Raw genomic sequence first — 23,298 nt, 5'->3', positions numbered from 1 at the left:
ATGGACCTAGAGAACATTATGCTAAGTGAAATAACATAAACAGACAGAGTTAAGACAACTACCATTATGATTAATTACACTTATATGTGGAATCTAAAACAGTCAAACATATGGAAGCAAAGAGTAGAATGGTGGTCACCAAGGTGGGGGGCAGGGGGAAATGGAGAGATGATGGTCAAAGGGTATAAAGTTTCAGTTATGCAAATAAGTAAGTGCTAGAGATCTACTATATAGCATAGTATTCACTGTACACTTAAAATTTGCTAATAGGGTAGATCTTATGTTAAGTGTTCTCATGAAATACATACACACACAAATAATAAAGTACGTAGGAAGAAACTCTGGGAAGTAATGGATATTTTTATGGCCTGGATGGTGATGATGGTTTCACAGGTGTATGCTTATCTCCAAATTGAGTTGTATACATTAAATATGCACAGCTTTTTACATATCAATTATACCTCAATAAAGGGGTTAAAATTTTCTTTTGATATTCAATTTGAAGGCATGATGTCTTTGATAAATCTGACTGAATGGCTAACTTTTCTTCTATTATACATTAAAAAGCTTAAAGCACATGGGATTGAATATATCATTCTCAATTGAAAAAAAATAAACAAAAAAACAAAGAAACCACAGAAAATGACAGACCAGGGCTGGTAAAATTTTTCTGTAAAGAGCCATAAATTAGATATTTTGGGCTTGTGGGTGCTATTTAGTCTCTGCCACATATTTTTCTACTTTTCTTACCTGTCCTATAAAAATGCAAAACCACTCTTTGCTCTCCTTTGCTGGCAGGAGTTTGTCAACCCCTGAAGCAAACCATATTCTACTAGACTCTAAGCTCCTGAGTACAGGAACAACATCATACTTCTTATAGCCACATCCTAGAGCAGGTCATGGCATATGTTAGACAAATTATAGGTGCTTGTTAAATGAGCAAAGGAGAATGTAAATGGTAATGGGAAAAAATTTACTAAAAGTTGAATTTGTACAATTTTTCCTCATCAGATTCTTTTATTAAAAATATCCTTACATAACAGCAATATGAAAACATAACTTGCTCTATTATAATGTTGATTGTATCTCTTATGTAAGCAACCTGTTAGCTAACGCTTACAAATCAGCAGAACACAGAGACATGCTAGATTCCTTAAAATTCAAAAGCTTATAGCTCAATTCACAAATTTTTAAACACTAAAATCAAGCTAAATGATATCGCCACATAGCTTGAAAACAAAAAACAAACTACAAAATAGTATCATAGATTTTTATATTCTTCTGAAGTGTTCCTTTCTTGTTCTGTCAACAAAAATTTCCATGGCTTTCAAATTTAGTTTTTAAATCCTTTCATATCTACTATAAACTAGGTCTAGAAACAGTGGGAAAACAAATTGAGCTGTAGTCTCAATAAACCTGAGATTTTCTTTCCACGAAAATTTTAAATATCTATAAACATCCCATTAATACTTTTTACAGTTCCATTAATTCTGTTGTCAATTATTTAACAAGTATATTTCACACCAATCTTCAGGCTAATTGTGATAACCATACAAAACCAAAGACCTTAAGCAATATATACATATTTCCTAAGTGTTAAGAGATACAGTTAACCAATATGACTTATTCTTACTTACATTTCTTTTTCAAGCTGCTGCTGAATTAACTTTGCTGATTTTGCCATTGTAATGTCTGTAAAGAAATAAAGACACCGCTGTTGTTTAAAGCAGAAGGGGTCTTTTCCCAAGACTTCTTGCACATATGGAAAATTCCTATTTAAACCAGTAAGTTTCTTTGCCCCACCATTTAAAAAAAATTTTTATGTTACATTGGATTATAGTTGATTTACAATGTTGTGTTAGTTTCAGGTGTACAGCAAAGTGATCCAGTTACACATACACACATACCTATTCTTTTTCAAATTCTTTTCCCATTTAGGTTATTCCAGAATATTGAGCAGAGTTCCCTGTGCTATACAGTAGGTCCTTGTTGGTTATCTTTTAAATATAGTAATGAGTATATGTCAATCCCAAACTCCCAATTTATCCCTCCCACCAACCCCACCATTTTTTTTAAGTTTTTTTTTTTATTTATTTTTATTCTTATTTTATTTATTTATTTTTGGCTGTGTTGGGTTTTGTTGCTGCACGCGGGCTTTCTCTAGCTGCGGCGAGCAGGGGCTACTCTTTGTTGCAGGGTGTGGGCTTCTCATTGCGGTGGCTTCTCTTTGTTGCGGGGCATGGGTTTCTCATTGTGGTGGCTTCTCTTGTTGCAGAGCACGGGCTCTAGGCCGCGGGCTTCAGTAGTTGTGGCACACAGGCTCAGCAGTTGTGGCTCGCAGGCTCTAGAGCGCAGGCTCAGTAGTTGTGGCACATGGGCTTCGTTGCTCTGCAGCATGTGGGACCTTCCCGAACCAGGGATCAAACCTGTGTCCCCTGCATTGGCAGGCAGATTCGTATCCACTCTGCCGCCAGGGAAGCCCGCTTAAAGAGCTTTTTATCACTAGTAGTTCTATTATCAAAGTAAGCTTTATATTTGCATGAATATTTATATTACAATAATGCTTACAATTAAGCTGGTGACCCTAAAATTGAGAAGCTCTTTCACAAAAGTTTTCCACATCTTACAGACATTTGAAATCAACACATATATTGTATACATAAGTCCAGCCAATGTAACAAAGAGAAGCTACCAGCTTTGTGATTTTAACAATACCCTTCACTCCAACAGAAATACCCTACCTGTCATATAAAACTAAACCAAGAACATTTCCAGCTGATACTAAGATGGTATGTTATGGCATCAAGTGCACTTTGGTAATAAAAAAGCACTGGTTTGGCACCAGCAGAAGCCAAATAAATATAGAAGAAATAAAGATGTCAGGTAATGACCCTAAGACTGATTCCCGATAAGGCATTGTTAGGGTTACTACTAGCTCACCTTTGAGAAATGCACTAAGCTTTTCATAGAATGAGAATATTAGGTCTGAAAGAGGACTAAAGATCAACTAGTCTATCTTATTTTTAGTTTTTTAGAAAAGAGAGATTATTTTATTATTGAGGTAACACTGGTTTATAACATATGTTTCATGTGTACAACATTATGATTCAATTTGTGTATACACTACACCGTGCTTACTACCAAAAATTTAGTTTCCATCCATCACCATACAGTAGTGGGTGCAAAGATCTTTCTGAGTTAGTGTTTCCGTTATCTTTGGATAAATACCCAGAAGTGGAATAGCTGGATCCCATGGTAGTTCTATTCTCAATTTTTTGAGGACTATCCGTACTGTTTCCCACAGTGGCTGCATTTACATTCCCATCAACAGTGCACAAGGGTTCCATTTTCTCCACATCCTCACCCACACATGTTATTTCTTCTCTTTTTGACAACAGTCACTCTAACGGATGTGAGGTAATGTCTAATTGTGGCTTTGATTTGCATTTCCCTAATAATTAATGATGTTCATCTTCACTAGTGATGGAACATCTTCATATGTGCCCGCTGACCATTTGTATATCTTCTCTGGAAAAACATCTATTCAGGTTATCTGCCCATTTTTAAATCAGGTTTTTTGTTGTTGTTGAGTTGTATGGGTTCTTTATATATTTTGGATATTAACCCCTTATCAGATAATATGATTTGACAATATCTTCTCCCAGTCAATAGGATGTCTTTTCATTTTGTTGATGGTTTCCTTTGATGTGCAGAGCTTTTTAGTTTGATATAGTACCACCTGTTTATTTTTGTTTTTGTTTGCCTTGCCTGAGGAGACAGATCCAAAAACATATTGCTAAATCCCATGTCAAAGTCCGAACTCCCTGTTTTCTTCTAGGAGTTTTATGGTTTCAGGTCTTCTGCTCAAGTCTTTAATCTACTTTTGAGTTAATTTTTGTGTATGGTATAAGTATATAGTCTACTTTCATTCTTTTGCATGTGGCTGTACAGTTTTCCCAACACTATTTACTGAAGAGACTGTTCTTTCTCCATTGTATGTTCTTTGCACCTTTGTTGTAAATTAACTGTCCATATGTTTATTTCTGGGCTCTCAATTCTGTTCCATTGACCTGTATGTCTGTTTTTCTGCCAAATACCATGCTGCTTTGATTACTGTAGCTTTGTAGTAATATTTTGAAAGCAGGGCATGTGATACCTCCAGCTTTGTTCCTTTTTCTCAGAATTGCTTTGGCTATTCATAGTCTTTTATGGTTCCATACAAATGTAAGGAATTTTTGTTCTGTTTCTGCAAAAAATGTCATTAGGATTTTGACAGAGATTGTTGCAATGAATCTGCACATTGCTTTAGATAAAATGGACATTTTAACAATGTTAATTCTTACAGTCTATGAGCATGAAATATCTTGCCATTTCTTTGTGTCTTCCATTTCTCTCAACAATGTTTTATAGTTTTTAATGTATTGTGGGATCTTAGTTCCCTGACCAGGGATTGAACCCACGCCCTCAGCAGTGAAAGTGTGGAGTCCTAACCACTGGACCGCCAGGGAATTCCCATCCTTGGTTAAATTTATTCCTGGGTATTTTATTGTTTTTGCTGCAATTTTAAATGGGACTGTTTTCTTAATTTCTCTTTCTGCTTGTTTGTTGTTGGTGTACAGAAACACAACAGATTTTTGTATATTGATTTTGCACCCTGCAACTTTACTGTACTCATTTATTATTTCTAATAGGTTTTTGGTGGAGTCTTTAGGTATGTTGAATGAGAGTGGCAAGAGTGGGCATCCTTGTCTTGTTCCTGATCTTAGAGGGATAGCTTTCAGTTTTTCACAGTTGAGTATGATGTCAGCTGTGGGTTTGACATGCATAGCCTTTATTATGTTGAGGTGCATTCTTTCTATACCCATCTTATTGAGTCTTTATCATAAGTGGATGTTGAATTCTGTCAAATGTTTTTTCTGCATTTATTGAGATGATCATGACTTTTAAAATGTTTTATCATGTTGATTGACTTGCAGATGTTGAATCATCCTTGCAACCCTGAAACAAATCCCCCTTGATCACAGTGTATGATCCTTTTAATGTATTGTTCTATTTGGTTTGCTAATATTTTGTTGAAGATTTCTGCATCTATGTTCATCAGAGATACTGGCTTGTAATTTTCTTTGTGTTATGCTTGTCTGGCTTTGATATCAGGGTAATGTTGACCTCATAAAATGAGTTAGGAAGTGTTCCCTCCTCTTCAACTTTTTTGGAAGAGTTTAAGAAGAATGGGTATTAAATCTTCTTTGAACATTTGGTAGAATTTACCAGTGAAGCTGTCTGGTCCTGGACTTTTGGTTTTTTTGGAAGGTTTTTGATTACTGTTTTAATCTCCTTACTAGTGATCAGTCTATTCAGATTTTCTATTTCTTCAAGATTCAGTCTTGGAAGGTTGTTTGATTGTTAAGAATGTATTCATTTCTTCTAGGCTGTCCAATTTGTTGGTGTAGTTATTCACAGTATTCTCTTATAACCCTTTGTATTTCTGTAGGATCTGTTGTAATTTCTCCTCTTTCGTTTCTGATTTTATTTATCCGAGCCTTCTCTCTTTTTTTCTTATTGAGTCTAGCTAAAGGTTTGTCAATTTTGTTTATCTTTTCAAAGAACAAGCTCTTAGTTTCATTGATCTCTTCTGTTATCTTTTTAGTCTCTATTTCATTTATTTCTGCTGGCTTTTAGTATTTCCTTCCTTCTACTGACTTTGGGCTTAGTTTATTCTTTTTCTAGTTCCTTTAGGTGTAAGGACTGTTGGAGATTTTTCTTGTTTCTTGAGGTAGGCAAGTAATGCTATAAACTTGTACTGCTTTTGATGCAGCCTATTGATCTGGTATGCCATATTTTCATTTATCTTCAGGTATTTTTATTTCCTCCTTTCCTCCTCATTGACCTAATAGTTGTTCAGGAGCATGTTGTTTAGTCTCCACATATTTGTGATTTTTTCAGCTTTCTTCTTGTAGTTGATTTCTAGTTTCAAATCTTTGTGGTAGGAAAAGATGCTCGATATGATTTCAGTCTTAAATTTATTGAAACTTGTTTTGTGTCCCAGCATATGGTCTATCCTTGAGAATGTTCCATGTGCACTTGAGAAGAATGTGTATTCTGCTGCTTTGGGATGGAATGTTTTATTTATATATATGTATATATGTATGTATGTATGTATATGTGTGTGTGTGTGTGTGTGTGTGTATATATATATTCCACCTGATGTAATGCTTCATTTAAGGCCAATGGTTCCTTGTTAACTTTCTGTCTAGATAATCAATTCATTAATGTAAGCGGGATGTTAAACTCCCCTACTATTATTGCTGTCAATTTCTTCATTTAGGTCTGTTAATAATTCATGTTTTAGTGCTCCTATGTTAGATGCTTATATATTAATAAATGTTACATCTTCTTGATGGATTGTCCCCTTTATCATTATATAAGTCCATCTTGTTCTCTTGTTTGGCTTGAAGTCTATTTGATCTGATCTGAGATGGCTACACCTGCTTTCTTTTGGCTGCCAGCTGCTTGGAGTATCATTTTCCACCCCTTCACTTTGAGCCTATGTTTGTCTTTAGAGCTGAGATGAGTCTCTGGGAGGCAGGACATAGTTGGTCTTGTTTTTTAATACATCCAGCCACTCTGTGTCTTTTGATTGGTGAATTCAATCCACTTATATTTAGGGTGATTACTGATAATTGAGGACTAGTACTGCCATTTTATCTTTTGTTTTCTGGTTGCTCTATATCTCCATTGTTTCTGCCTGACATCTTAGTTGGTGGTTTACTAGTTTCCTCCTAGTTTCATGTCTCTGCTCTAGACTTATATTTTGTGGTTACCATCAGGTTTGTATAAGACATCTCATAGATAAAATAGTCCTTTTTCCGCTGATAAGATCTTATCTTCAATTGCCATTATATGGGTTCTGTTCTTTTCCTCTTCCCCTTTTACATTTTTGTCATCTCAAATTATCCCTTTTTATATTGTGAGTTCATTACCAAACTGCAGTAGCTATAATTATTTTTACTGCTTTTTCCCCTTTAACCTTTATGGTGTAATTGTTTAACAACCTATTCTGATGTAAAGTTGCAATTTTCTGATTCTATCTTTTTATCACCTTACTCAAAGTTTTGTGTATTTTTGTCTCTTCATTTCAGGTAGGAGAGCTCCTTCCAACATTTCCTGTAAGGCAGGTCTGCTGGTAATGAACTCCCTCAGCTTTTGTCTGGGAAAGTCTTTATTTCTCCTTTGTATCTCAAGGATAACTTTGCTGGAAGGATTCTTGGCAGAGTTTTTGTCTTATAATATTTTGAGTAGGCCATCCCATCCTCTCCTGGCCTATAGAGTTTCTGCTGAGAAATCTGCTGATAGCTTAATAGGGGTTCCTTTGTAGGCTACTGTCTTTTTTCCTCCGGATGCCTTTAAAATTCTTTATCATTGAATTTTGACAATTTTAACATAATGTGTCCTGGAGAACGTCTTTTAGCATTGAGATAATTAAATGTTCTCTTAACTTTATGGACTTGTATATCCAGTTCCTTCCCTGGGTTTGTGAAATTCTCAGCTATTATTTCTTTAAATAAACTCTCTGCTCCCTTCTCCCTCTCTTCTTCCTCTGGGATAAACATCTTTATGAAGGATAATGAAGTTGGATAGTTCTCATAAAATTTTATTTTTAAAAAAATCTTAGTTCTCTCTCCACTCCTACTTGAATCATTTCTAGATCTCTATTTCCAAGCTCACTAATTCTCTCTTCCATATGGTCTGCTCTATTTCCAGTGCTTTCTAATGCATTCTTCATCTCATTTACTGACATCTTCAGCTCCAGAACTTCTGTTTGGTTCTCTTTTAGACTTTTAATATCTTTGGTAAAGTATTTCTTCTGTTCATTAATTTTATTCCTGAGCTCACTGAACTGCCCTCCTGAGTTCTCATGTAGCTTGTTTAGTTTCTTCATAACAGCTATTTTGAATTCTCTATCAGTTAGATTGCAATCTTCCATGACTTAAGTTTGGTTGCTGGAGAACTCTCATTTTCTTTTTGTGACACCGTGTACTGTGGTTTTACATGGTACTTGACAAACTGTTCCTCTGCCAGTGCATATGAAGTAGCAAATACCTTATGTAGGTAAAGCTGTTTTTTTCTCCTTGCTTCTTACAGTTCAACAAGTTGGAAAATAAAGGCCTTTCTTTTCTTTTTCTTGCTATAGCACAAGTTTTTGGTTTTTCTTACCTGAACTGCCTCTGACTATATTTGAGAACTGGCACTTTCCACCCTCTACTACCTCTGCCAGATGTGTCACTGGTACCCTCACTGTCACTGCTTGAGCTCCACGGTGGCCTGGGTGGCCACTGCTGCTGGAGGGGGGGGGGGGAGAAGTGAAGGAGACAGAGTCAAGGGCACCTTCGCCACATCTGGGGTTGTCGGGTTTGCGTGCAGCACTGCCGTGAGCCAGGGGACTGGGGTCACAGGCCCCACCACCGCTGCTGCTGCGGGGTTCCCTGTGGCCAAAGGAGCTACTGCAGCCAGGAGGCTGGAGCCATGTGTGCTGTCTTCCCTGCTGCTACAGGGTTCTCTGGGGCTTCAGGCTCAGCCACTGTGGCCAGAGGCGAAGACTGCAGACATTCTTCCACTGTTCCCCCAGTTCTACCTCCTCTATGTGTTCCAGTCCACCCACCTTCAGAAGTAGACTTGTGGATCTCTCCAGCATCCTAGTGTGTTGGGCAGAGGAACCTTTGTTGAGTTTTGGATGTTTTACTAGTTGTAGAATGAAGGGGAGAGACAAAGAAGGTGTCTTACGCCTCATGATGCTGACATCACTCCTAATCTAATTTTAAAGGTAATAAAACTGAAGCCTAGTTTTACTGGCTGAGACTAAAATGTTTTTCATTCTTATGAGGTTAAAGAAAAACACTTCTGCAAACTCTCCTTGATGAAATGTGCTAGATGGCAAACTTGTTTAAAAGGAGAGACTCCATCCTGTCCTTCCTCAACTGTGTATCTGATATGACATACTGTCGATCTGATGAACGTAACTTGGTAAATTAAAATGATTTACGATTAAAAATAAAACACTGTATCAAAGAATAAATGATAATAATCACTCCTTTGTCACTCCTTAGAACAGCCTGGTAAGGGAGACTAATGAAAATGCTGGAGTATAAATAAATTTTAAGATTTAAAATCCTTAATTTATAGTTCATTAGCAATTGTCTCTCATCCTCAGTAATAACAATTGCAGATAACTGTATTAATTCTTAGTAGCAATCCCAGAAAAATCTCAACTATTATTGCCAGAAAACATGATAGTACCTTGCTTATTGCAAGCAATTAAGAATGATGGTGTGTTCTTCAGACCAATACTGTCAAGGAGGACTTGATACAGAAACTCTGCCACATCTTTCACCTCTCGCTGGAAGGCTGCACTATCCACAACAAACACAATAGCCCTGGAGGGGGAAAAAAAGAAAAACTGCCATGTGAGCATGCAATAGTGCAGCACTATATTAAAAAACGATATCCTAATTTTGCCCAATTCAATCCTAATGAATAAAACAAAACAAACTCACATACAGGTGTCTGCACAAGTAATCATACAACACAAATACTTAACAAAGGACTACTTAGTGCTACTATGTTTCAATGACTGTATCTAAAAAGACAATAGAAAATGATGCCTCCCCTCAAGTCCAGGAAACTGTCATATACAAAACCATGTGATAAAACACTACGACCGACCTTGTACCTGCTATAACAGAAATAAAGAGGAAGATAATTTACATGAAACCAGGTCAAGAAGACTTAAAGGAGGATGTAATAGTTGAGTGAATTTTAGCCAGACAAAATACTACTGTGGCAAAGACTGTCTGGAAAGTAGTATGTGCAGGGCACAAAGTGGTGGAACAACATGCCTTGGAGAACTCAAGGTAAGCTAATACACAGGTAGGTGGGGAAATGAAGGAAAACCAGGTCAGATGGCAAAGGGGTGCAACACACTGACCTAAAGAGTTTATGCTTTTCTGTCTTACAAAGAATATTAGTGCCTAAATGAAAGACAGATACAACTAAGAGGATAATCAAACTAGAAGCAGAGTGACCAGGTAGGGCCCAACCTAAGGCAGCAACAGTGAGAATCCTCATGTGCCAGAAATAAAGAGATATCAAAACTAAAGCAAAGTAGTCCAGGAAAACAGCAGATAATAGGCTTTAGGAATGAGGATTTGAAAGCCCAGGAGATGTGCAACAGCCAACATGGAGTTGGAAAGCTGGAACTGAACACTCTGTGCAAAGCCTATTACTTAAATGCAGTCTAACAGACAGCGGTGTGGGAAAATAATCCAAGAAGAATTGAATCACCAGGCTTCCTGTGCCACACACAGAAACAGAGTATGAACTTACACTATCTCATGGTGTAAGATCCCCAAGCAGGAAGATATATAAAAATTGGGCCAGACTCAGTGAACTCCTATGGCCCCCAACAGAAGGAAATATGAACCCCTTCTGGAGAGAGGCTTTCATAATCTAAAGCAATTTAAAAAAAAAACAAAAAACAGCAACCACAACATCAACAGCAAAATCTAATCCCCTTCAACAGGGGTTCTGGATCAAAATTACAAAGCATAGTAAATAAACCATTATGAGGGAGAACCACAGAGACAGATTAATCAGCAGTCAAAACTAAAAATAATAAAGCAATCAGTAAAATATTTTAAATTATTTAAAAGAATACTAGACACCATAATAAAAGAATAAAGATAGTACTAAAAAAAAGGCTGATTTTGAAAGATATGTTTTTACAAGTAAAGAACAAAATTAGTAACAACCCAATGGAAAAGTTAAGCAGAGAATACTACAGCTGAAAAGGATATAATAAACTACAAAATAAAGACGAAAATATCAACTATATGCAAGGTAAAAAGACTTGGAAGATATGACAGAGAAGAGACAAGAAGAGCAGAAACGATAGATAAGGTTCAATGATGTTATTAATAAGAGTTCCAGGAGGTGAAAGTGAGCTACCTAAAAAGATACAGTTGAGAATTTTCCAGAACTGAAGATACAAATCTTTCAACTGAAATAGTACACTTGAATCCCAACCATGATAAAGCTAAATTACCCCTGAACAGAAGCATAATCTACCCCTGAATACAAGATTAAAAAAATAGGTTCTGTATCATGAAATGACAATTAGATTGAGCACTGCTTTCTCATCTACAACAACAGATACCTGAAGTCAGGAGTAACGCCTTCAATGTGAAAACAGAAATAACTGCCACCCAGGATTTTATACTCAGCTAAAATAGTTATTCAAAAATGAAGGCCAATGAAAAAAGTTTCAAATGAACAAAAGATGAGAAACTTTTATCTCTTATTCACCATTTCTGGAAACATATCCAAAAGATATACATGAAAGAAAATTGAATCAAAAGGAAAGAGTAAGAGGCAAGAAGCGATGGAGAAAAAAGAAATCCATAAACATCCTGGTAATTCTAGGTGATCACTGAATGATGGAGAAAAAAATTAGTAACTGTTGGGTGTTAAAAAAGAAGAAAGAAAAATAAAATGAAAGGAAGATGTGAGGAAGATCAAAGTAAGGTATTTTAAGTTTCAGTGAAAGAATACTAATATTATTGATTTTAAACTTTTGTTAAGTAATCAAAGTTTAAAAAAAAAAGAGTAGAGGGTAACGATGAAAAAAGAAAAAATAGCATACTTTCAAACCAGCAGAGGGGGAAAAATGAGATTAGGGAAACTTGATTAACCAAAAAAGGTAGGATTAAAAAACTATAAGTCTCAGATCAATATACTATAAGTTGACCCTTGAACAATGTGGGGATTAGAGGCCTGACCCTCCAGTCAAAAATCTGCGTATAAATTCACGGTCGGCCCTCTGTATCTGAGATTTGGCATTGCCAGATTCAACCACCCACAGATCGTGCAGTACATATTAAATGAAAAAATCCCTCCTATAAGTGGACCCACACAGTTCAAACCCATGCTGTTCAAGGGTCCATTGCAGTAAATATCTTTTGAATTTTCATTTATTGTGATTATGATTTGAGTTCATTTGTATCTTACATACTTTGAACGTTTTAGCTACCCAAAATACTTGGATCAAAGAGTAATTACACTGTGAATTGTAAAAAATTTATAATTGAAAGTGGAAAAAAATTTTTAATTAGAAATTAAAACCCAATTATAGCAAAATTTGCCAGTTCTAGATTTGTATCAATTGTTTGAGGAATAAAAAAATCGCACAACTCCCAGTTTCCAGTCCAGCATGAAAGAAGCTGGAAGTCACCACTGCATTCTAACAAGTAAAAAGCTAACCAGACTGAAAAATCAACAGCACTTAGATTCATCAGAGAAGTGAGGTTATTCAGCAAATCACTACCCCCCAAATTGGAGAGAACAACACATATATACAGAAAAATACAACTTACTGAGGAATCAGTTGAGAATCAAGTATGAAGCTCACAGTCCAGAGACACAGGTTCACTAAGACTGAGACCTAATCACAGGACACTTCCCTTCCCCTCACACTTCATCACGTTACTAAGGGCAGTTCTTACCCAGTATATTGTGTCTGGCTATCAAGAAAAAATTACAAGACATACTAAAAAGTAAAAAAGAGTTTGAAGAGAAGGGGCAAGCAACAGAACTAGACTCAGATATGGAAGAGATGTTGGAATGATCAGACCAAGAATTTAAAACTGTGACTGTGGTGCTAAGGGCTCTAAAAGATAAAGTAGACAACATGCAAAAACAGATGGGCAATGTAAGGAGAGAGATGGAAGTTCTAAGAATTAACTAAAAACAAAGCTACAGATCAAAAATAACCTAACAGAAATGGAGAAAGCCTTTGATGGAATTATTAGTAGACTGGACATGACTGAAGGAAAGAATCTCTGGCTTGAGGTATCTCAATAGAAGCCTCCAAAACTGAAAAGCAAAGAGAACAAAGACTTAAAAAAACGTAACAGAATATCTGAGAACTGCGGGACAACTACAAAAGGTGTAACATATATGTAATGGGAATTCCAGAAGGAGAGGAAAGAGAGAAAAGAACAGAAGAAATATTTAAACAATAATGACTGAAAATTTCCCCAAATTAATGTCAGACACCAAACCACAGATCCACAGAAACCACTGGAAGCTCAGAAAACACCAAGCAGGATTAATGCTTAAAAGAACTATACCTAGCCATATCATTTTTAAATTATAGAAAATCAAAGATAAAGAAAAAATCCCAAAACAAGCCAGAAGGAAAAAGACCTTACTTACAGAGGAGCAATATAAGAATTATATCCAACTTCTCAGACACCATGCACGCAAGAAGAGATCAAGTGAAATATTTAAGCTGTTAAGAGAAAAATCCCTAAAACCTAGAATTCTATACCCTGTGAAGTTTATAGCATTGAATGCATTTATTAGAAAAGAAGAAAGACCTAAAATCAATCATCTAAGCTTCCACCTTAGGAAGCTAGAAAAATCAGAGTAATTTAAATCTAAAGTAAACGCAAGAAATAATAAAAGAGCAGAAATCAACGAAATAGAAAATATGAAATCAATGGAGAACATCAACAAAACCAAAAACTGGTTCTTTGAAAAGATCAATAAAATTTACAAACTTCTAGCCAGTCTAAGAAAAATAGAGGACACAAATTACAAATATCAGAAATGAAAGGGGATATCACTACAGATTCATGGACATTAAAAGGACAATCAAGGGATACTATAAATAACTCTATGCCCCAAAATGTAATAACCTAGATGAAATGGTCCAATTCCTTGAAAGACGCAATCTGCCAAAACTCACCTAAGAAACGGACAATCTGAATAGCCCTGTATTTATTAAATAAACTGAATCAATAATTAAAAACCTTCCAAAACAGAGAGCACTAGGCACAGGTGGGATCACTGGTGAATTCTATCAAATGTTTAAGGACATTTATACAATGTTATATGTCAAATATATTCAATTTAAAAAAATTTAAGGAAGAAAATATACAAATTCTCTACAATTTCTTTCAAAAAATAGAAAGAGGGAATATTTTCTTACTCATTCTATGAGGCCAGCATTACTTTAAAACACAAACCAAGACATTACAAGAAAACTACAGATAAATATCTCATGAACACAGATGTAAAAATCCTCAAGAAAATATTGGCGAATCGAATCCAACAATGTATGAAAAGACTTATACACCATGATTGGTTCTGGATGCAATTCCAATGTGGGGGATGGGGGTTTCCCCCACCACCAAGCAATGCTCCTGACACCAGCTGGGTGCCCTACAATTCAACTCAATTCTGACGCTATCTACTTGGAGATAGCATCAGATTTCGCAGGTTAAGGGCTCAGTGCCACAAGACTGCCCTCCACTTCAGATGCCAATTACAAGCCCAGACTGTCACCTGTGCTTCTGACCAAGAGGCTACAGACTCGAAGGTCTCACAACTCCTTCCTTCGGTTTGATTAATTTGGTAGCGGGGACCTCAGACAGCAGTCAGAAGTCCAGGTTGTTAACTGTACTTCTGACTGACTGGCTTTAAATCAGAGGTTCCCATGACCCCCCTTCTTGGATTCAATTAATTTGTGAGAGCAGCTCACAGAACTCAGGAAACTCATTTAACTCACTAAATTATCAGTTTATTGCAAAAGATATTAAAGGATATGAATCAACAGCCAGAAGAAGGGACGCATATGGTGAGGTCCTGAACAAAGGAGCTTCTGTCCCCATGGAGTTTGGGCCCTGCAGGGTGGCACGTGGAAGCATTCTGGTTCCCCAACCTGGAAGCCCTATGAACCTCATCCTTTTGGGGTTTTATGGAGGCATAATTATATAGGTGTGATTGACTGAACAACTGACCGCTGGTGACTGATTCAACCTCCAGCCTCTCTCCTCTCCCTTCCCTGGATGGGAATGAAAAGTTCCAACTCTCTAATCACATGGTTGGTTCTCCTGGCACCCAGCCCCCATCCTTAGGTGCTTTCCAAAACTCACCTCAAAAACGTAACAGAAGGCACCTTTATCACTCTCATCACTTAGGAAATTTTAAGGGTTTTATGAGCTCTGTGCCAGAAACAGGGATGAAGACCAAATATGCATTTCTCATTATAAATCACAGTATCACAACAACCAAGTGGTATGAAAGGCTGGTTCAACGTTCAAACATCAATTAACATAATCATTTCATTGATGTATAAACTAAAAAAGAAAAATCACACAAATCGTATCAATAGATCCAAAAAAGCATTTGACAAAATCAAACAACCATTCATGATAAAAACTCCTAGTAAACTAAGAATAGAGGGGAACTTCCTCAACTTGATAAAGAATATCTACAAAAATCATATGGCTAACATTATACTTAATGGTGAAAAAAATCAAAGATTTCCTGCTAAGACCAGGAACACAGCAAGGATGTCCCATCTCACCAATGTTTTTGCAACATCGTACTGTAATTTCAAGCTAATGCATTAGGACAACAAAAGGAAATAAAAGGTATATAGATTAGGAAGGAAGAAATAAAAATGTCTGTATTCGCACATGAAATGACTGTAGACAATCTGAAAAAATCAACCAAAAAGCTCAGGAACTAATAAGCAATTATAGCAGAGTTGCAGGATACAAGGTTGATACACAAGTGAATTGCTTACCCAAATATCAGGAATGAACAAATGGAATTTGATATTAAAAACACAATACCATTTACATTAGCATCCCACAATATGAAACTTAGGTACAAATCATACGACATCTATAAGAGGAAAACTATGAAACTCTGATCAACAAAATTGAAGTAGAACTAGAAAAATGGAGAGATATTCCACGTTCATGGATAGGAAGACTAAATAGAGTCAAGATGTCAGTTCTTCCCAACTTCATTTATAGACTCGATGCAATCCCAATCAAAATCTTGGCAACTTATTTGTGGATATTGACAAACTGATTCTGAAGTTTATACAGAGAGGCAAAAGACCCAGAATAGTCAACACAATACTGAAGAAGAACAAAGTTGGAGAACTGATGTTACCAACTTACTATGAAACTACAGTAACAAAGATAGCATGGTATTGGTGAGAGAACAGATCAATAGAACAGAGTCCGGAAAGAGACCCTCATATATACAGTCAAGTGATCTTTGATGGAGGAGCAAAGGCAACAAATGAAGCAAAGATAGTCTTTTCAACAAATAGTGCTGGAACAGCTAGACATCCACATGCAAAAAAATGAATCTAGATACAGAACTTACACCTTTCACAAAAATTAACTTAAAATGGATCACACACCTAAACATAAACCAAAACTACAAAACTCCTAGGAGATAACACTGGAGAAAACCTAGATGATCTTGGGTTTGACAATGACTTTTTAGATACAATACAATCCATGAAAAGAATCCATGGTAAACTGGACTTCAGTAAAGATAAAAATTTCTGCTCTACAAAAATCAACATCAAGAGAATGAGAAAACAAGCCACAGACTGGGAGAAAATATCTGCAAAAGATATATCTGATAAGGACTGTTACCCAAAATATATAAAAGAACTCTTGAAACTCAACAGTAAGAAAACAAACAACCTAATTAAAAAATGGGTCAAAGATCTTTACAGACACCTCACCAAACAAGATTTAAATAACTTATAAATAGAAAATATAAAAAGATGCTCCACATCATATGTCATCAGGGAAATGCAAATTAAAACAACAATTAGCTACCACTACATACCCATCAGAATGGCAAAACCCAGAACACTGACAACACTAAATGCTGGTCAGGATGCAGAGTGACTGAACTCTCATTCATCGCTGGTGGGAATGCAAAATGGTACAGCCACTTTGGAAGAGAGTTTGGCAATTTCTCACAAAACTAAACATACTCTTACTATATGATTCTGCTATTGTGCTCCTTGATATTTACCCCAAAACTTATGGGTACACAAAAACCAGCTTTATTCAGAACTGCCAAAATTTGGAGGCAACCGAGATGCCCTTCAATAGGTAAATGGATAAATAAACTGTGGTACATCTAAACAATGGCATATTATTCAGCACTACAAAGAAATAAGCTATCAAACAATGAAAACACATGGAAGAAACTTAAATGCATATTACTAAGTGAAAGAAGCCAACATGAAAAGGCTACATACTGTATGTTTCCAACTATATGAAATTCTGAAAAAGGCAAAACTATGGAGACAATAAAAAGATGAGTCGTTGTGAGGGGTTAGGGGAGAGAAGGATGAACTGGCAGAGAATTTTTAGGGCAGTGAAACTACTCTCTAAGATACTATAATGGTGAATACATATCATTGTACATTTCTTCAGATTCCTAGAATGTACAACACCAAGAGTGAATCTTAATGTAAAATACAGACTGAGCAATTATGATGTGTCAATTTAGGTACATCAATTGTAACAAATGAACCACTGGGGTGAAGGATGCTGATAGTAGGGGAGGTTAGACATGTGTAGGGGCAGGGTTATATGGGAAATCTCTGTACCTTCTGTTCAATTTTGCTGTGAACCTAAAACTCTCTAAAAATAGTCTTTTTTTTTTTTTTAAATCAAGTAACAGTCTCAACTATGACAGATTGCTCATCAGCACCACCTTGTGGGCCAAGAAGCAACAACAAAATACAAAACAAGATACCTTCAAAAATAAGGAAAGAAACAACTACCTCATTCCATCAACCCAGATTCCATCAATTAAAACACACATTATTTCAGGTTCAACTAAGAAAGAAAATACTGCCAATTAAACTATGACACCATTAACTATAAGTGGCATTCCAACTTCATAGATATTAAAATGTGTCTTAAAATAAATGAAATGTGGTATTTTGATTTTCCTCAAGTTCCTACCAGTGTTAGAGACTAAACAAGAATAAAGCATCTTAAGCTGAAGCACAAGAAATTTAGGAAATAAGAGTCAGGAATACTAGGACAATACTAAAAGAAATATGAAAATATTCTTCTGTACTTTTCAGGAGTCAATTTTAGATAATTTAAGGATAGAAATATATAATGTTGGATTTTAATATCTTCTCAGATGCCACCTAGCTTTAAAATTCTTTTTTCAGATTTTAATAGTTCTACACATTATTAAATTTGTCCTCAGAGTAAATGAAAAATTTACTGACATCATAATAAGGGTAAACACTTTCTGAACACTCTGAGAAATATTTTCAAATATTATCTCATATAATCCAAGTGAAGGTGGGCTTGCAACCCAGAAATGCTGACCCCAGGGTCCATGCTCTTTCCACTCCAGGATATCAGGCTGCCTCCAGAATACCACGAGAGCAAACAACATGGCTGGCCTTGATATACAGATTTCAGACAAGCCCTTCCCACTTCCTACTTACCTGGCTGAAGCCTTAAACCGCTCTAAGAACTGAAGCCTCAAGCTCTCATGGCCAGGGAGGTCAATCAAGGTCAGGCTAGTGCCCTAAGGATGCCAGCAATAATATTAATGTTTCAGTCCAGATTCATATTTACAACATAAATCTTTCATATCAGATCGCAGATATCAGAATGGTACCCAATTAATGAATCAAAAAAGGTCACTGTAACTGATTAATGAATCAAACAAATGTTCACAGAGCATCCTCTATTTATAAATCATGGAGTGAAGGCTCTGGAGATTTAACAATGGACAAAAACATGGTCCTGCCCTAACAGAGCTTATAATATAATCAGAAAGGTCAACACAATGTAAAATTACATGTAAAAGTAAAATTACAACTTTGATCAATGTTCTGAGGGTACGTGAGGAACCTGACCCTGTATGGGGAAGTCAGGAAAGTCCACCTGAGGCTGGGAAATATACCAGTATGAATAAAAGCAAAAACATGTGAAAAACAGTAATAAATATTCACAAACTAAATAATATAAGAACCTACATTTTATCATATAACATGTTACCACTGCAGGGATCCCCAACCTTTATAAAAACAAAACATTCTTTTATATTTCTACTGCAATCTAACTTTAAAATATACGTCCACTAGACACACCATTTATTTGTTCCAACTCTGTCAATATTTTTTGTCAATTCTTGATCCAGGTGACAATCACTGAACAGGGCGGGGTTGTGCCGCTACGGAGCAGACTGATTAAGTGCCCACTTACATGCTATTCATGCCAGGCCTTCATTCTTGAGCTCAGGTTCAATGCAGATGTGGCTATGCTCAATCCTAAGACTCTTGGGTATAGCCCCGGTACATTTATCAGACCCACGGATCATTTCTCATATGTTCTACCTTCTCCACAGCCAGCCTCAACCACTATTCAGCAGGAGGGAGTCCGCATCATGCACAGATCTGACATAATTACAGCTGGGTACACTGTGACCCGTCACTTAGTCTGTTTAATCTTTTATAGGTAATATACAAAGTATATTAGCCTTTTTTCTATTTTTATACTGGTAGTGTAGGGACCTCAGGTTGGGACCCCCTATCACATTTCATAATCAGCACCACAACACATACTATAAACAATCCATAAGGTACATTACTAAATACGTTACTATTTTGAGAGACTAAATCTAAAACATAAGGAGGGTGGGAAAAGAAGTAAAAAAGAAGGGAGGGATGTTTTACATATTCAATAGAAACATGCAAGTCTTATTTGTAATGTTAAGTTTTCTGATAGCTGTATTAAAAAAGTAAAAAGAAATAGGTAAAATTTTTAAAATATGTATTACATAACCCAATATATCTAAATTAGCTTTTTAACATATAAAAAAAATTGAAGAAATTGATATTTTACATTCTTTTTTTCATCCCAAGTCTTCAAGATCTGATGTATATTTTATACTTATAGCATCCCTCAATTTGGACTGGTCACATTTCAGGTGCTCAACAGTCACACACGATCAGTGGCTACTCTGTTGGAAAGTACAGGTCTAAAGCATACCCTGGAATACCCCACTTAAAATATCTAGTACAAGTGCCCCAAGAATTAAAGATCTCCCAAATCTGAAATTTCAAAATCTGAATCCTTGGGAGTTTAAAAAGGTCTGAGTCAGAAACAGTGCCATTATTGAAAAAAGAAAAAAATACCTCTAAGACATTTAAAAGGATGTCTCTTTATCTTTGCTTACAATGTTTAATAATGGAGGTACCAGAAAAGGGCAGGGCGGGGGTGGAGAAGACCCAAGGAGAAGGAGAAAAAGTCTCTAAAATCACCATTCTAATTCATCCATCTATACATCTAACGCCTCCAACCAGTCACCCACCCACCTTCCTTCCACTCACTCACTCACTCACTACTTATTAAGCATTATAATTGGCTTGGCAGTCACTATCTACATTCTGGGGCCATACAGGTACATAAAAAGTCCTTCTCACGATTCCTTATTGGTGTTTAAATATACTCATGTATACTCCATAAGATATCCACTGCAACAGTTTGTAAAAGCAAGATTGTAACAACCAAAAAACTAAATGTCTGTTAATAGGGCTCTTATTAAATAAAAACTCAACATTAGTTGACAGGAGTAAAAGCCTTCTGATTATACTGTCTTCACATTCAACTGTGATCATGTACTACTTTTCCATGTGTACCTTTAAGATTTTTCTGTCATGTCTCAAAAGTAAAGGCTTTAAGAAAGGAAAAAAAAAATTGTATGGTACAGCCACATAATGGAATACTATGCAGGTCATAAATCAACCTGGTAGTACTATGCATACAAATGAGGAAGAAAAAATGAAAACAAATCCAAGCTGTATCAGTTACATTGTTAAATTAAAACAAAAACAAAAACAAAAACAAACGGGAGGGGGGAGAACACAGTGTTAAAAAAGAAAAAAGTAAAGATATACAGATATGTTTGTATAGCATAGACAATCTGGAAGGCTATACAGGAAAATGGTAAGTTACTACCTCCAAGGAAAAGACTTGTAAGGAGGGATAGGAAAGGCAAAATTACTTTTCACCAAATATCCTTTTTAACCTTTTGAATTTTTGCCCCATATACATGTACTAAAGAAAAAGGCTTAATGCTCACTCTTAAGAACTCATGGTAAAGTTGGAATGAAGACACAGAAACAAAAACTAATAAATAATCAATCAGTGTGCATAAGGTACAACAAAGCAGGGGAGGGCATGATTAAGTCCACTGCTTGGATGGTCAAAAGAAGAATTTGTCACATGCACAATATTTATCCATAAAAATAAGCTATGAACGTACCTATGCCCTCAGACTAATTTATCCTAGAAATGTCTTTTCCTGACACACCAAAGTAAAGTAAAACTGTCAGACTCCCCACATTCTAGGAACCTCTTACCCTGTTATTGTTGACTCTGTAGACAGCAGAGCTGTCAGTGATGGAAGTCTGAGTGTCTCTGTAAAGGCCTGTTAACAACTGTAAGACAAAACAAAACAAAACACAATATGGGGGAGATCAGAGTAAACATATAAATAGCAAACCTAAAGAAAGTAACTTTGCTCTAACTCTCCTAGGTGTAAGGTCAAATAAACGAATGTTGCTTGCAATAGCTGAAAAGGACCATATTATTTTTTTTTCTTTCTTTGCCTGTAGAAAAATCTTATTAATTGCAAACTTCATTCCCCTCTCCTTAACGAGAGGAGGGGGTAACTATTATTTTTAAACTATTATTTTCAAATAATAGTTTCAAATGGTTAGTGGCCAAATTTACTGACTTTCCATAAACATTTACAATCATCAAAGTGGAAGGGAAATAATTTATACTCTCAAAAAGAAGAGTAATAAGAAGAAAACCTCTGCTACTCTCTGTAGCAAAAACCAAACATTTAAAAATACTACAGGGACTCAAAATAAATATTAGTGAAAAGAAGCCTAAGTAGCCAATAGGCAGGAGAAGAATCACCCTTTAAAAAAAGTTTCTTTGACAAAGTCTCAGAAGAATTATACACTGTATACAGATTACTGCCCTCTATCTCTTCAGCTGTTCTGGCATCCTTAGCCATGACATGAAAGCAGTTAGTATATAAGACCCTTAAATGGGATAAGGGTTAAATGTCAGTATCTGGCAAGTACAAGAGAATAGAAATGGTCAAGAAATTCCAGTTTAAGCGTTTTTCAAGAGTCTTTTCGTCCTACCAAGTGACTCAAGAATTAACTCCCCAATTTGTCAGCACAGCTTCTTTTGCAAAGTACACCTCACAGGAATAATGGGGTGCCCTAAAATTTCCTATCAAGTTTAAGAGAGGTGTAAATCAAAGCATTTACTCTGACAAAAAGCAATGTTTTCCCGGAGTCACAAAGGCCAACAAGAAGAACAGCTCTTTGACTGCTCCTTCTGCTCCGGATGAACTTCCAGAACACTGTGGAATAGAGAAAAACAACCAAAATTATGCCTTGATTATCAACAATATGCATGTATGGTTGGGCTGTGGGAAATTAAGTCTACCACAGAACACTTCATTCACCTGGAACTTACTTCCATTGTTATTACCACCATTATAATCACTATTGTTTTAGGGACTCCGCTGAGTGCCAGCCACTATCAACTGTCAATTTTTCGGCAGCTGCACCCCCTACACCGACGGTGTACTCCTCAAGCGCAATCTTGCTTATTAGCTTTGTATCACCAGCGCCCAGCTCGCAAACATAGGATGCTCAAACTTGGAGCGACGACCATTTGAGTCTTGGTAGCAAGAGCAATGGAAGGGAGAGAACGGCGCGCTCAGGCAGAACAGGGGCTAGTAACGCTGCGCTGCTCCTGCTGCTTCAGGCAGGAGGGCAGGTTGGTATAAGGGGTGAGTCCCCCTCTCTAGACGCCCCCCCGCTGCCATGTCCGTTCCGCGTCCGCGGTCTGCACAAGCCCAGTCCAAGCTCAGATCCCCGCCAGCCCTGCACCCGCCATATCTACCGGCCGCCTCTTTACCCAGCGTCAGCAGCACCGCGACGAGCGCCACCACGACTGACAGCAGCGTCGGGTCCCTCTGCCGCAGTTCCTGCCGCAAGGAGTCCAGGTAGAGCTGGAAGGCGCCCCCGACACTGCCGCCATTCCCCATCCGCCGGGAGTCCGCGGAAGCCATGGCTGAAATCTTGCTACCCGGCACCGCAAAAGCAACGTGGCCCTCGGCTCTGCGCAAGCGTGCGAAGCGGAGCATCACGGGAGTGGTAGTTCCTAAGTTATATTTCCTCCTTCGGAGGCCGGGATCCCGAAGGTCCTGATGGTAGTTGTAGTTCTCTTGGACACGGCGCTCCCGCCGGAAGACTGAGCTGCTAGACACAGGTATGAGTGACATGCTCATCCTTTAAGATATGAGTCAGATGTCGCCGCTCTTTTCATGGTTGTTGAAAAAATGATG

At 36.9% G+C, this 23,298-nt stretch overlaps 1 protein-coding gene across 1 annotated transcript in view; it reads right to left on the bottom strand.

Annotated features, from left to right (window-relative positions):
* SRPRB (SRP receptor subunit beta) overlaps positions 1-23,067 on the bottom strand; it is a 31,341-nt gene extending 8,274 nt beyond the window's left edge. The window contains exons 1-6 of the mRNA XM_068545936.1: positions 22,869-23,067; positions 22,211-22,305; positions 21,284-21,361; positions 18,359-18,441; positions 9,295-9,431; positions 1,638-1,692 (exon numbers count right to left, since the gene is read on the bottom strand). Coding sequence (XP_068402037.1) covers positions 1,638-1,692; positions 9,295-9,431; positions 18,359-18,441; positions 21,284-21,361; positions 22,211-22,305; positions 22,869-23,022 — 602 coding nt within the window. The 5' untranslated portion in view covers positions 23,023-23,067. The remainder of the gene's footprint in view (positions 1-1,637; positions 1,693-9,294; positions 9,432-18,358; positions 18,442-21,283; positions 21,362-22,210; positions 22,306-22,868) is intronic.
* Between the last annotated feature and the right edge of the window lie 231 nt (positions 23,068-23,298).

This window comes from Eschrichtius robustus, chromosome 6 (genome assembly GCF_028021215.1).
Source record: "Eschrichtius robustus isolate mEscRob2 chromosome 6, mEscRob2.pri, whole genome shotgun sequence".
Lineage (NCBI taxonomy): Eukaryota > Metazoa > Chordata > Mammalia > Artiodactyla > Eschrichtiidae > Eschrichtius > Eschrichtius robustus.
This window is presented reverse-complemented; position numbering and strand designations above follow the sequence as displayed.